Here is a 14,732-nt window from a genome sequence, read left to right as displayed (position 1 = left end):
AAAATTTTATTCGATACTAATATGTGTTTATTAAAACCACCGCCAGTTTCGCTTTAACGGCAGCCATCTTTAATGCTAAAGTCAAGGCGTAAAATTCGGAATTATTGTTTATTAATAGTAAATAAAAATTAAAATAATTATTAAACAGTGAAGAGTGTCTATTAAACAATGGATGTTCTATTAAAACAAAAGGATTTAGATGCATTGTGGCCAATTTTTCAACGCAAATAAAAATAAAAATTTGTTTAAGTAATTCAATGTATATATGTGTATATTTATAACCTGCTTGTGGTTAGCCTTATTTGATTTTTGATTTTAATGTCATCACAAGTGCGAATGATACCACTGTTATTTCATGTAGAGATTTTCAATAAAATAAAAGTTAATTAAACATAATACATTCTAATTATTTTATTATAAATATTCATAACACTGAAGTTAGCCATCAGCTGTCAATTTAAAAAATTTTTTTAACAAATCAATCAGAATAGAAAAATGTTTCTAAAAATTTTCAGTTGTAATTTTTATTAATTTTCACATGTAGAACTTTTTGGTCATATTTTTAACTTCCCGCTAAGAAAATTGAAAATTTTTAAAAATCGGGAAGTTATTGGTTTTACCCCGTTTTTCGAAAATCGAGTTTTCATCAGATCTCGACGTTTTGAGGTCCTAGGAAGCTTTCCTGACTATTCCCGCGAGGGTGTCACTAAGTCTGTATGTATGTGTGTGTGTGTGTGTGTGTGTGTGTGTGTGTGTGTGTGTGTGTGTGTAAGTATGGAAACCTCATAACTTTTGAACGGTTGAACCGATTTCATCGCGGTTGGTGCCATTCGAAAGGGCTTCGCCAAACTCAAATTTCCTGTTAATTTGAACCGATTCAGACCGATAGATTTTGAGAAATTTGGAGAAATCTAAAAAACAAGTAGGAAAAAAAATTTTTTCTGAAGTGGTTTTTTTGGGATAACTTTTAAACGGCTCAACCGATCGATTCCAAAAACTAATCAGCTCTCAACCTTGAAAAACCACGTCGATCGCCACCAGTCCGGTCAAAATCGGTTGATTCGTTCGAGAGATATCGTGAACGAAAGAAAACCGAAAAAAGTGTTTTTTCGGAATAACTCCAAAATTCCTAGCGCGATCAATTCAAAATTTGAGATTCTTTGTGAGACTTGAAAAACTGCGTCGAATGCTTCTAACCGCGTAAAAATCGGTTTATTCATTCAAAAGTTATTGTGGTTTAAAAATTCAAAAAATAGTGTCTTATCAAATCTCTATCAGACTTTTGAGCTCGAAGAGCTTTAAAGGATAGGAAAGCAATCTCTTTGAGCTCGGAGAGCTCAAAATAACCCATAAATTGTATTTTTGAGCTCGAAGAGCTCAAAAACGTCATTGGTGCAATTTTAAGCGCCTAAGTATGAAATTAGCGGGAAGTTGCAGGGATGGCCTTCAGGGTCAACCGTTTTCCTAATTTTTTTTGGATCGATTTATGTATTATTTTGAGCTCTCCGAGCTTGGAGAGATAGCTTTTCTATGCTTTTTCGAGCTCAAAAGTCTAAAAATTATACTATCTCATCAAAAACGATCCGAAAAGAAATGTTATGTGAACTTATGCAAAATTATGTAAAGTTATGTGAAGTTATGTGGAAAAAACACTTGAACGAATTGATTGAAATTATATGAAATTATGTGAAATTATGTGAAGTTATCTCTTGAATGAATCGACTGAAATTATGTGAAATTATGTGAAATTATGTGAAATTATTATTATGAAAAACCACGTCGATCGCCACTAGTCCGGTCAAAATCGATTGATTCGTTCGAGAGATATCGTGAACGAAAGAAAACCGAAAAAAGTGTTTTTTCAGAGTTACTCCGAAATTTCTAGTTTGACCAATTGAAACTTAGAAATTATTTATAAGGCTTAAAAAACTACGTAGAATGCCGCCAACCGCGTAAAAATCGGTTCATTCATTCAAAAGTTATTGCGGTATGAACATTCAAAAAATAGTGTTCTACACTGATAGAAGGATTTCTTAGCATTTAAGAAGATTTCTTTGTATTTAAGAAATCATTTCTTAAACATCATTTCTTAGCATTTAAAAAATATTTCTTAGTATTTAAGAAATATTTCTTTGTATTTAAGAAATATTTCTTAGTAGTTATATTTCTTAATATTTAAGAAATATTTCTTTGTATTTAAGAAATATTTTTTAAATACTAAGAAATGATGTTTAAGAAATGATTTCTTAAATACAAAGAAATCTTTTTAAATACTAAGAAATCCTTCTATCAGTGTATGAAACTTCTATCAGACTTTTGAGCTCAAAGAGATCAAAAGCATAGAAAAGGTATCTTTTTGAGCTCGGAGAGCTTAAAACAACACACAGATTGTACTTTTGAGCTCGAAGAGCTCAAAAAAGCGGCCAGGTATTAACGGAATTAGCGGGAAGTTGCAGGGAAAAAAATTTCTATGTATTTTCATTATAAAATTCCATTTCCTGATTTACATTTTTTAATTTTAATCTATGGATAATCATCAATAGTTTGACATTATTTGGTGATAATAGATAGATTTTTTATAAAATTTGTTATAACCATTTATTAACAAAACAAAACCGATTATGACGTTTTTGTCTTATTGTTCATTGATTATTGAAAAACTAAGTTATTTATGTATAAATAAAAACGTATTACACACTAATAAATGCGTATTAAATACTAATAATCGTTTATTAACTATTAATAAATACGTATTAAATACTAATAAAATCTCAAAACTGGTCCAAATAAAAATTTTATTTGTATTTAATAAATTTTTTATTTGTGCATGAGCCAAATACGTGTTTTACTAAATACAAATAAGCGTTTATAGAATTTAATAAAACTGTCTCTCAGTGTATACAAAATATATGAATATATGAAAAATATATCGAAATTTAATATGTTATTAAATTAAAAAAAAAAAAATTATTTTTAAAGAATTGCATTTTTTGCCATTGTTTGTTACAAATTTTTTAACATTATTAAATATATGCTAAACTAATTTTCATTAATTAAGAAATGACCTTGTATCTTGAGAACTATTGACATTTTTAAAGATATAAGCTCATCTTGATGTTACATCCATCGAGACGTTTCATTTGAATACCCACATCGATTTTTCATATATTTTGTATATTTATATATATTATATATATGTATATATAAAAAATATATCAAAAATACATGTGGGTACTCAAATAAAAGCTCTTGATGAGTGTACCATCGGGATGAGCTTATATCTTTAAAATATATATTATTTATATATATTGATGAAAAATATATCAAAATTTAATATGTTATTAAATTTTAAACAAAAATTATTTTTAAAAAATTGCATTTTTTTTTAAAATTTTTTTTTTGCCATTATTTATTTTTTACAAATTTTTTAAAACTATTTAATAAATGCTAAATTAATTTTCATTAATTAAGAAATGACCTTGTATCTTGAGAACTATTGATATTTTTAAACATATAAGCTCATCTTGATGTTACACTCATCGAGACCTTTCATTTAAGTACCTACATGCATTGTGATATATTTATCATATATACATATATGTAATATATATAAATATATGAAAAATTGATGTAGGTACTCAAATGAAAGGTCTCAATGAGTGTAATGTTGGGATGAGCTTATATCTTCAAAATATATGAATATATGAAAAATATATCAAAATTTATTATGTTATTAAATTAAAAAAAAAAAATTGTTTTTAAAGAATTCCATTTTTTGCCATTGTTTGTTACAAATTTTTTAAAATTATTAAATATATGCTAAACTAATTTTCATTAATTAAGAAATGACCTTGTATCTTGAGAACTATTGACATTTTTAAAGATATAAGCTCATCTCGATGTTACACTCATCAAGACCTTTCACTTGAGTACCCACACCAATTTTTCATATATTTCATATATATATATATATATATATATATATATATATATATATATATATATATATATATATATATATATATATATATATATATATATATATATATATTATATATATGTATGTATGAAAAATATATCAAAAATGCATGTGGGTATTCAAATGAAAGCTCTTTATGAGCGTAACATCAGGATGAGCTTATATCTTAAAAAATGTCAATAATTAAAAAATGACCTTGTATCTTATCAACTATTGATATTTTTAAAGATTTAAGCTCACCCCGACACTACATTTATTAAGACCTTTCATTTGAGTACCTACATCAATTTTTCATATATTTTATATACATATATATATCACAAATATCATATATATATAAAATATATAAAAAATGCCATGTGGGTACTCAAATGAAAGCTCTTGATGAGTATAACATCGGGATGAGCTTATATCTTTAAAAACGTCAATATTTAAGAGAGTACAGTGCAATTTAACAAAATTCATTATTTAATAAAGCAAACCCTTATGTATAGATCACTACGGCAGTCACGTAGTGACTGCAAAATTCCTATTTATCTATTAATTTATAGAATTAAATCTAGCTTTAATTTAAATGAATCTAGAGCACGAGCAATTATTCCATCTTTCTGCAGTAAAATGTACTTGATCGACAGTATTTTTCGAGGTAAAAAGAATGAGGATTATAACAAAAGTACTTTTCATTATCATTTTCTCTTATTCTTTCATATTTTTATTCAGATGGCTCAGGCTTGCTCTTAAGTACCGACTCTATTTTACCGTAATGTTATCTCAGAGTACTGAAGAATGGAAAATTATTCTTTATTAATATTTTACATCTATTCTGTTTTAATATTCACATCCAAGCTAAATATTTTTTTAGTTAAGTCAGCAATTTTTAAAACGTGAAAAATAATTTTAAAATTCATAAACAATTTTTTCATTTATTAATTATATTTTTTTTTTCAAGAAAAAAAAATCAATTTTTTTTTTATCAAAAAAAAATTTTATCCAAAAATAAACAAAATATTTTTTAATTAATTTAACTAAATAATTAATCAATTATTTAATAATTTTTGTAAAAAAAAATATATATAATTTTTATTATATTTTCCAATTAATCTTACACTAATTTTTTTCGACTTAATAATTATCCAAAGAACGCAAAAGAATTTTAATCTAAATAATATTTAGTAAATATAATTCAGCGTAATTTATTACAGGATTGCTAAAGCATCTTGCCCCTGCACTCAGAGAGTTTACAACCCACTTTATTCTACCATTGCGGGTATAAATTTCAATTGTTTCCAAGAATCGTCGATAAATAAACTTTAAGATATCTTTATTTCTTCACTTATTTTCATCTTATATTGATTTACCATACAATAAATATACAACCAGTCGTTTATGCCCACGAATATCCAATTTGAGTTCAACAACACCAAGAAATTCTAAACTGGTAAATTTTTCTCTATGACTCGCAAATTATTACAAATTTAATTTAATTTTAATTAAATGATCCATAGATTATTCATAACTTTGTATGCAACAGCTCTATTCGTGGAAAACAAATAAAATAAAACCTCTGATTCAACAAAAATAGGAAAAATATCGCTTTTGTTGCTCGAGAATTTTTATGAGTGCGTTTCACGTCAATTTGTCGTTTGTAACGACCGGCGAGATAAAATTGATATCGTTCAGTTTCACATGTGCTATGCGAATCAATTTAATCAATCGTCATTTTTTTTTTACTTTTTTTTAGTCCTTTTGTTACTATAATGAAGCAGTTAGCAAATCATTCAGCCGGATTCACTTTATAATTAGAGGTTACATATATTTTTGTCTAAAGAATTGGAGGAAAAAGCGAGGATCGAAGTTTTGGAGTTATTCTTGTTGTTATTAAGCTGAATTCAGCTAAGTAATTTACTGCAAGTCTGTTGATATTTATTTTATAAAATTATTTTTTTTAGTCAATTTTAATTCTTAAGTTTGCAATATTTTATATTTTTGTTTTCTATCATTCTCATTTTTGTTTAAATAAAATTTACCAATTGTTCTTGATACATAATTAAGAAATGACCTTGTATCTTGTGAACTGTTGACATTTTTAAAGATATAAGCTCATTACGATGTTACACTCATCGAGACCTTTCATTTGAGTACCCACATCAATTTTTCATATATTTTATATATTTATATATATTATATATATGTATAAATGAAAAATATATAAAAAATGCATGTGGGTACTCAAATGAAAGCTCTTGATGAGTGTAACATCGGGATGAGCTTATATCTTTGAAATATATATTATATATATTACATAATTAAGAAATGGTTTTGTATCTTGGGAACTATTAATATTTTTTTAAAATATAAGCTCATATTTACATTACACTCATCAAGACCTTTCATTTGAGTACCCACATCAATTTTTCATATATTTTATATATTTATATATATATATATATGTATATATGAAAAATATATAAAAAATGCATGTGGGTACTCAAATGAAAGCTCTTGATGAGTATAACATCGAGATGAGCTTATATCTTTAAAAAAGTCAATAGCTAAGAATGTACAGTACAGTTTATCAAAAGTAACTTATAAATTTTATTTACACATTTTTTTCAAAATTTATTATTAAAAAATTTTTATTGATGCATTTTGTGAAAAATTTGTAATTTAAAAAATTGAATTAATTATTTTTTTAGTTAAATTTTCACCAATAGTCAATTTATTATGATAATTATTTAGGCTGCATACAAAAATACTCTTTTTCTAGAAACTTAATTAAGAAATGACCTCGTATCTTGTGAACTATTGACATTTTTAAAGATATAAGCTCATTCCGATGTTACACTCATCGAGACCTTTCATTTGAGTACCCACATCAATTTTTCATATATTTATATATATTATATATATGTATATATGAAAAATATATCAAAAATACATGTGGGTACTCAAATGAAAGCTCTTGATGAGTATAACATCAAGATGAGCTTATATCTTTAAAAATATCAATATTTAAGAAATTTCAGTGCAATTTAACAAAATTTATTATTTAATGAAGCAAAATTTAATTTATTTATAGTTCACTACAGCAGTCACATAGTGACTGATTATTTTTTGAAAAAATTACACTGATAATAAAATATTTATTTTAGAGTATCGAATATCCAGTGATTGCTGGAATTTAAAGCGCTTCTTATATGAAAAATATCATATATCACTTGGTGAAAGACAAGCATTCCACTGAACTTTATCTTATTTATACACGTGCGCTTTTTAGGTTTCTGATTGGCCAATAAAGAATAAAATATTTCCTGCACGTAAAAGTATGCATCTTTGGTATGAAAATAAAAATTCCAATTGAAATATTGAAATATACTATGAAATTTTATATTCTGCAGTTAGTTTTATTTTATAACTTATTCAGCTGCTCAAGAAATTCAATCTTAACGATCTCGTTGAACTTATAAGTTTGTAACTTATAATTGAAATTAGTGCAGCATATTTTTATTAACAAATAATTAATTTCTCGTCTATCAATATAGTAATTTATGTGTTTAATTAATTTTTAACTGTTGAGTGTCAATAAAAATAAAAGTAAAGAATGAAACATATTAAAATGTTATATTTATTCAGGTGTTAGTAATGAAAGGCTTTTCCAAGCCGGTGAGCAAGACCAATGGTGATAATATGCATGCATATACCCGGAATATTGAAATGGATAATGAAAAGCGTCTTAATGGAGTATTGTCGGCCCATAAGAGAGTCCACTCTACGCAAAATCCTACCTTGTTAAATATATTTGATGTTTGTAGCACATGAATAATTCCTGGCTTAAACATCTTCAACCACTTGGCTTTATGAGCTTGAAAAGTTTTTCCCGCATCCACTGGGATGGAATTCCCATTGTTGGCAATCTGTTAATTTCAATTCTTACTTATTCTCTGTCCCGAAAACGATTCGAGCTTTATTTTTCTTTCTCCAGCAATGAAAGTTACTTTTCAGATGTTAATGTCATCTATTTATTTGATTCCGGTGAATAAATTTCATCAAATAACTCGATAAGTCCATAAATAAATTTTTTAGAAAATTTAGTTCCAAAAAATCCCAACAGGTGGCGCATGGTCGCTGAATTTTCTTACTAGCAGAAAGTTAATTTTTTAAATATAAGTAACGAACCCAAATTTTTTTTACTAATTTAAACAGCTTGTTTTTTATAAAAATTAATTTTTATATTTTAATTAGATGTTAATGTCATTAATTTACTTATTTTCGGTGAATAAATTTCATAAAATAGCTCGATAAGTCCATAAATAATTTTTTTAGAAAATTTAGTTACAATAAAATCCAACAGGTGGCGCGTGGTCGGTAAATTCTCTCGTTACTAGAGAGTTAATTTTAAAAATATAAGTAACGAACCAAAAAATTTTTTTTACTATTTTAAATAAAAATTTATTTTTTTATTTTAATAAGATGTTAATGTCATTTATTTATTTATTTCCAGTAAATAAATTTTATTAAATAGTTTGATAAGTCCATAAATAATTTTTTTAGAAAATTTAGTTACAAGAAAATCCAACAGGTGTTGCATAGTCTTTAAATTTTCTCACTAGTAGAGAGCTAATTTTTAAAATATTAGTAACGAACCAAAATTTTTTTTTGCCATTTTAAAGAGCCTGTTTTTTATAATAATTCATTTTTATATTTTAATTAGATGTTAATGACATTCATTTATTTATTTTTAGTGAATAAATTTCATAAAATAACTTGATAAGTCTACAAATATTTTTTTATAAAAATTAGTTCCAAAAAATTCCAATAGGTGGCGCATGGTCGCTAAATTTTCTCGCTACTAGAGCCTTAATTTAAATAATATAAGTAACCAATTTTTTTTTTAAGTTTTAAAAAGTCTGAACTGTTATATAAAAATTTATTTTTTTATTTTAATAAAATCCGATGTCTGACGATACAATTACAGCTAAAATATAACAAAGGTACATATTCGCAGTCACGTCTCTCCTAATGTAATTGCTTCTCTCTCTCGGATCGATACCTCCTACACGAGTTAATTTATCGCGCATTTATACGGCCCCAGAAACGAAATATCACTTCCTTACACTCATTATACACCCGAGCTCTGATCAATTAGGTGGAAGAAATAAAAAAGGAAAGAACAAAGGGCAAAAAACAGTAAAGTCGAAGAATAATCTCCGGAAAAACTCACCGCTTCAAGAGCCGAATCGTTTTATTCATGTCAGTAGTTAATGTAGGCCAGCTTAGACCATTTAGTACTGCAAAAAAAAAAAAATTTATAAATGACAAAGAAGGTTTTAGAAAAATTCGTGATTGCTTCCGAATAGAAAATCTATTAAATATAAATTTTAACAAAATATTTTCACGATCGGAGGAAATTATTTGCAAGTGCAAGAGCGAAAAAAAGCCCATGTTATTCACTCGTAAAATTACGATCTTCCGACAGAAGTGGATTTTTATTTATCCACTTTTTATCTTACTCATATTTTTTTTATTTTATATAGCCGACTTTTTTTGTTCTCATTCATTCAAACCGTACGAGTCGGCATAAACACTTTGGCTGTGTCTGAAAAGGATTTTAATGTCAGACTTATTCCGATCACAATTGTTGTATGCTGTATTGAAATTCACGTAAAAAAGAAGTATTCAATCATCACAGCGATGTATTGATAAAAAACTTAATATACAATCGTAAATTCGCGAGAATTTTTCATAAAAAAAATATAAATTTTAAAGCAAGGGAGCTAAAAAAAGCTAAAAAATCTAATGAAATTGTATCGCACGGGTTCGTAAAATATAAAAGTTATTGACATTAGTTTGACGTTGAATTTCATTAACTAAAAAGCTGCTGTAATAAAATTTATCGTGTGGTTTAAGTATCAGGGTGTCAAGGTTTAAATTTTAACCCTCTTCGTTAAGTTATTGCCACGTTTTTATTGTTAGATTAAAAAAACAGTGTTGTGTTTTAATATTCTTCCTTTTTTTTAAAACAGAAAGACATTCCTTAAAATATATGGTTTAATAAATTAAATGAAACCTTTTTATTACGATAATAATTTTTATTTTTTGCATTTATTATTCGAAGTTTTTTTTAAATAAAAAATTTTTCCTGAGATTTATGAAGCTATTTTGATAGGTTTTGGTTGTTAAGGGGCGTTACTATGGTTGTTAGAGGCGTTGATATGATTTTTAGGGCTGTTTCTAGGCAATGGTTGCTAAGTATTGGTTGTTAGGGGCGTAGCTAATCTTGCTAGAGGCGTCACTAAGCAACAGTTGCTAAGAAACTGTTGTTAGGGGCGTGAATAAGATTGCTATTGGCGTTACTAGTGTTACTAGGCAATAGTTCCTAAGTATTGGTTGTTAGGGGCGTTGCTACGGTTTATAAGGGAGTTAATAGCGTTACTAGGCAACCGTTGCTAAGTTTATGTTATTAGGAGCATTGCTATGGTTGTTAGAGGCGTTTCTAATATTTCGAGGAGCGTTATGAAGCAATAGTTGCTAATTATAGGTTGTTAGGGGCGTTGCTAAAGTTGCTAGAAGCATCGCTTAGATTTTTAAGGGCGTTACTAGGCAACAGTTGCTAAATATAAATGGTTGGAGGCACTGCTAAGGTTGTTAGGGGCGTTACCAAGCAACGGTTACTAATTAAAGGTTGCCAGGGGCGTTGCTAATTTTTCTAAAGGCGTTACTAGGCCTTAGTTGCTAAGTATAGGTTGTTAGGGGCGTGTCTAAGATCACTAGGTGCGTTTCTAACATTGCTAGGCGCGTTATCCAAGCAACGGTTGCTAAGGAACGTTTTTAGGGGCGTTTCTAACGTTGCTAGGTTTATAACTATGCACACAATTTTTTTTATTAATACTTATAAAACTTATTGAATAATGTTATACACAATTAATAAAATTAAAAAAAAAATTAATTGTTACAGAAGATGACTCGGATATCATCAAGGTGATATGCAGCAAAATCTGATCTGGACGGCCCTGGCGGGCGTGTGGATTATTTTGATTGTCAGCCAAGCGAAAGAACAATTTTATTACGACAATAGAACGATAGAGACCGCGATAAATTATCCAATAACTCACGATGAATCAGTTTCGCCACCATATGATTTGTCATCCAGTTCGTCGATCGCATTAACCAGCTCACCAACTCGGAATTCTATTACCGTTAAAAGCTACCGTGTTAATATAACTTTGAAAACGCGTAATCAAATTTTCAGCGACACATCAAATTCATCCGTTGAAAAAATCGCGATTCAAACGACAGCGAATCCCAGTGATACATTAAACGTGTTATCATACCCGCGGGTGAATAAATTTAAAACAATTGAAAGCAACCCAAAAACAACACACCAAGAAATGACCACAATAAAAACTAATTTTATTGAAGCATCAACAAACATTCTCTTAACTACTCCAATAAAATCTTCCAGGCAACCGCATTTTCTGATTCAAAATCATGATAATGGGCTTCAAGTTCCCGCCAATAAAATCACGCATTCAGGAAGTAATCTGAAAAGTAATAAAGATAAAAATAACAATGGATTGGATAAACATGTTGAATTTAGAACAACGTCAGAAGTGTCAGAAATGAATAACAGTGGATTACTTTCGTTGAAAAATGGTGAATCTGGTGAGCAAAATGAAGATTTATCACCAGAAACTTATACTAGTTTACAAGACCCGAATGTAAGTGCTAACAACACCTTAAAAAAGTTTAAGGAGGCAGAAAATGAGCATCAGAAACAGAAAAACAGAGTATTGGGTAAAGTACTGGGGAATTTGTTTGGAAAGTTGGTACGTGATAAACCGCCAACAAGCTCGGCTAATGAAAAGCCTCGAAGAAACTATTTGGAGGCATTTGTTACCAGCAAACCGTTTGGGTTAATGCCTTCGGATGCTACCATCTGGAAAGTTGATAAAAATAGCTCTAACTATTGGGTATCGAGTTCTGATTATTTTCTGACCAATACTGACATAGATTCTGACCTTATTCGTTCAATTCCCAACGATTCTGATCAAGGGACTGATGTTCCCTTCACTGCATCGGGAATAAATGAAGAGACTAAGGAAAATAATTCGACGATTTTCATCAATGTGGATGAAAGTGTAACCAGCCGGTCAGAAGATAGCCTTTCTTTGCTGAGGACTAGAGAGAATGATTCTAAGGAGAATCTGACGAATGTCAAGACAAGAGACAGTGAAACCTTGGGTGGTTGGAATAACAAAGAGAAATTGCTACCAAGTAACCAAGTGACTGACGGAAAGCAGCTTTCGGAAGATAAATGGAATTCCGGTACACCGCTGTCAGAAGGTTTGAGCTCTGACTTGTTGAATTCAAAGGGAGAGTTGCAAAATTCGTTACTGCTGAACAAAACTTCGACAGAAGCTTTCAACTTGCGAAGTTTAGGAATCAATGTTACTGAAAAGGAAAGTCCTGGTGGACATTTTTCACACAATAACGCCTCTGATGCTTTAAAGACCGGTCTTGATATGGGGTATTATGAGGAAAACGAATTCCAATTGTCCAACGCTTCAAAGGACTCCTTGTTGGAAGCCAAAGGAAATAGCGATCTTTTAGTGCTTGATGATACTACGAGAAACTGGACGGTTGGCAGTGAAGGAAAATCGGCTACAAAGGTTCCAGTGTCCAGTAAGTTAGTTTTAAAAGTGGGTGGTTCTAATTTGAAGAAGGGGAATGAAACTAATTTTGGTGTTATCAAAAGCACTCAGATTGCAGCAGAAACGGGGAAAATAAAGTCAAATGGAAACCAAAGCCTCGCTACGGTAAATCAATGGCCGGTGAAGCACAGTGTTATCGTCGAGGGTGATTTGGTGCTGGGGGGCTTAATGATGGTCCACGAGAGAGAAGACACTATCACGTGCGGTCCAGTTATGCCGCAGGGTGGCGTTCAAGCACTTGAAGCTATGCTATTCACGTTGGATTGGCTCAGCAAACAACAATTTATTCCTGGTGTTAAAATTGGCGCCCACATTCTCGATGATTGTGATAAGGACACTTATGGATTGGAAATGGCTGTTGATTTCATCAAAGGTATTTCATTTATTTTTAGTACAATTTTTTTTAATTTTAAATGATAAAAAATTTTTGGCGGGTTTTTAAATTGAAAATTATTGATGAATTTAGTAATTTTTCGATAACCGGACTCTATATCCGCGGACAAAATATTCTTAAGACAAAAAATCCGCGGGATAAAATATCCATGAATAAAAAATCTGTGAAAAAAATATTTTTAAGTTCAATAATATTTTTAATATTAAAAATGTGTTTACCTCAATTAATTATTAAAAATCTATTAAATTGAGCCCCTCAATTATTTATTAATTGTTATATAGAATCATAGAACTAATTATTCCGGGAAAATTACTAAACTTTTAATAGAAGTATTTAGTATAGAGTACTGAACTAATTTAATAACAAAATTTTTAGTCATTTGGAAGAAAGAAATATTATTTACTCATCAATATTATTTGTTAAATTTTAATAAATTATTTTTTTATTCTAAATAAACTATATTAATAAAAACAAAGCATTATTACATAAAAATAACAAATTTTTGATATTATGACTAGAATATTGATTCGATAGAAAATTTCTTTAAACGAAAGTTGAGAATTTAATTTAAAAAAAAAAATGTCTATGTTATTTCCTTAGGATCAATAATTTCATCATAATTTTAAAAGTAACATTTATAATTATTATAAAAAAATTTTAACCTTCCATTATGAATCTTAATTTGGAAATTACACAGATAATTTTGGTTTTGTTTTTTTAAATCATAACATTTTTTTTATAAAATTAAATATTGAACAATTTTTGTTTAAAAAATTTTTTATAAGACCAATATTTTCGCTGTAATATTAAAAATTTTAACCAATTATTTTAAAATTCCTGCACTGATAGAAAGATTTAGTACGGAGTAATCAACTAATTAGCAACAAAATTTAGTCATTTATTTGGGAGAAAAAAATATTGACCCATCAATATTATTTTTTACAATTTAATAAATTATTTTTTTATTCTAAATAAATTATATTAATACAAGCAAAGCCTTATTATATCAAAATAAATATTTGTTTCCACCAAATAATATTTAGTCGTAGTTACTAAATACTTGTTTAGTAAGCATTGCCGCTAGATGGCGATGCTTTAATTCCAATGTCATACATAACCTATTAACCGACTCAGATTATTTTATTCAGCTCGATTTTGAGAGATTTATTTTCCCTTTGAAAACACACATCCTTCCAAATAGCTTATATGTAATTTCTCAGTGGATTTTAGGTTAAATTTGTTCAATTAGTCTATTATTGATATGTTAAAAACTTGTTTAATTAAAAATTTTATTAATGTCTCAAATAAAAAATGATAATTTAATGAGATTATTTTCTTTATATCTTATATTTTTACTTAAAATTATTTATTTTAATTATTTTGATTTATTTTGAGTTAAAAGTTAGGTTATACGGTAAAATTAGTTAAAAAATTAATTTTTTTAACCAATAAACGATTTATTGCGAAGCAATAAATCATTTGTTAAATACTAAATATCTATTTGGTTATGAGCTTTAATAAATAATTTAGTAACTATTACTAAATCTTATTAGAACTAAAACCTTCTATCAGTATAAGGAAAAGATTCTGATTGAATTTTAAACCCGAGAAAGTTTTAATCGATAAAGTTTACCGTAGATTATTTTTG

General features: G+C 28.1%; 1 protein-coding gene across 1 annotated transcript in view; it reads left to right on the top strand.

Moving 5' to 3' along the window:
• LOC123270369 (metabotropic glutamate receptor 2-like) overlaps positions 1–14,732 on the top strand; it is a 225,013-nt gene that overhangs the window by 53,038 nt on the left and 157,243 nt on the right. Inside the window, exon 2 of the mRNA XM_044736381.1 lies at positions 10,935–13,063. Within this exon, the coding sequence (XP_044592316.1) occupies positions 10,963–13,063 (2,101 nt within the window). The 5' untranslated portion in view covers positions 10,935–10,962. The remainder of the gene's footprint in view (positions 1–10,934; positions 13,064–14,732) is intronic.

The sequence above is a fragment of the Cotesia glomerata genome, linkage group LG8 (assembly GCF_020080835.1).
Source record: "Cotesia glomerata isolate CgM1 linkage group LG8, MPM_Cglom_v2.3, whole genome shotgun sequence".
Classification (NCBI taxonomy): Eukaryota; Metazoa; Arthropoda; class Insecta; order Hymenoptera; family Braconidae; genus Cotesia; species Cotesia glomerata.
Note: the sequence above shows the minus strand (reverse complement) of the source record. Positions and strands in the feature narration are given on the sequence as shown.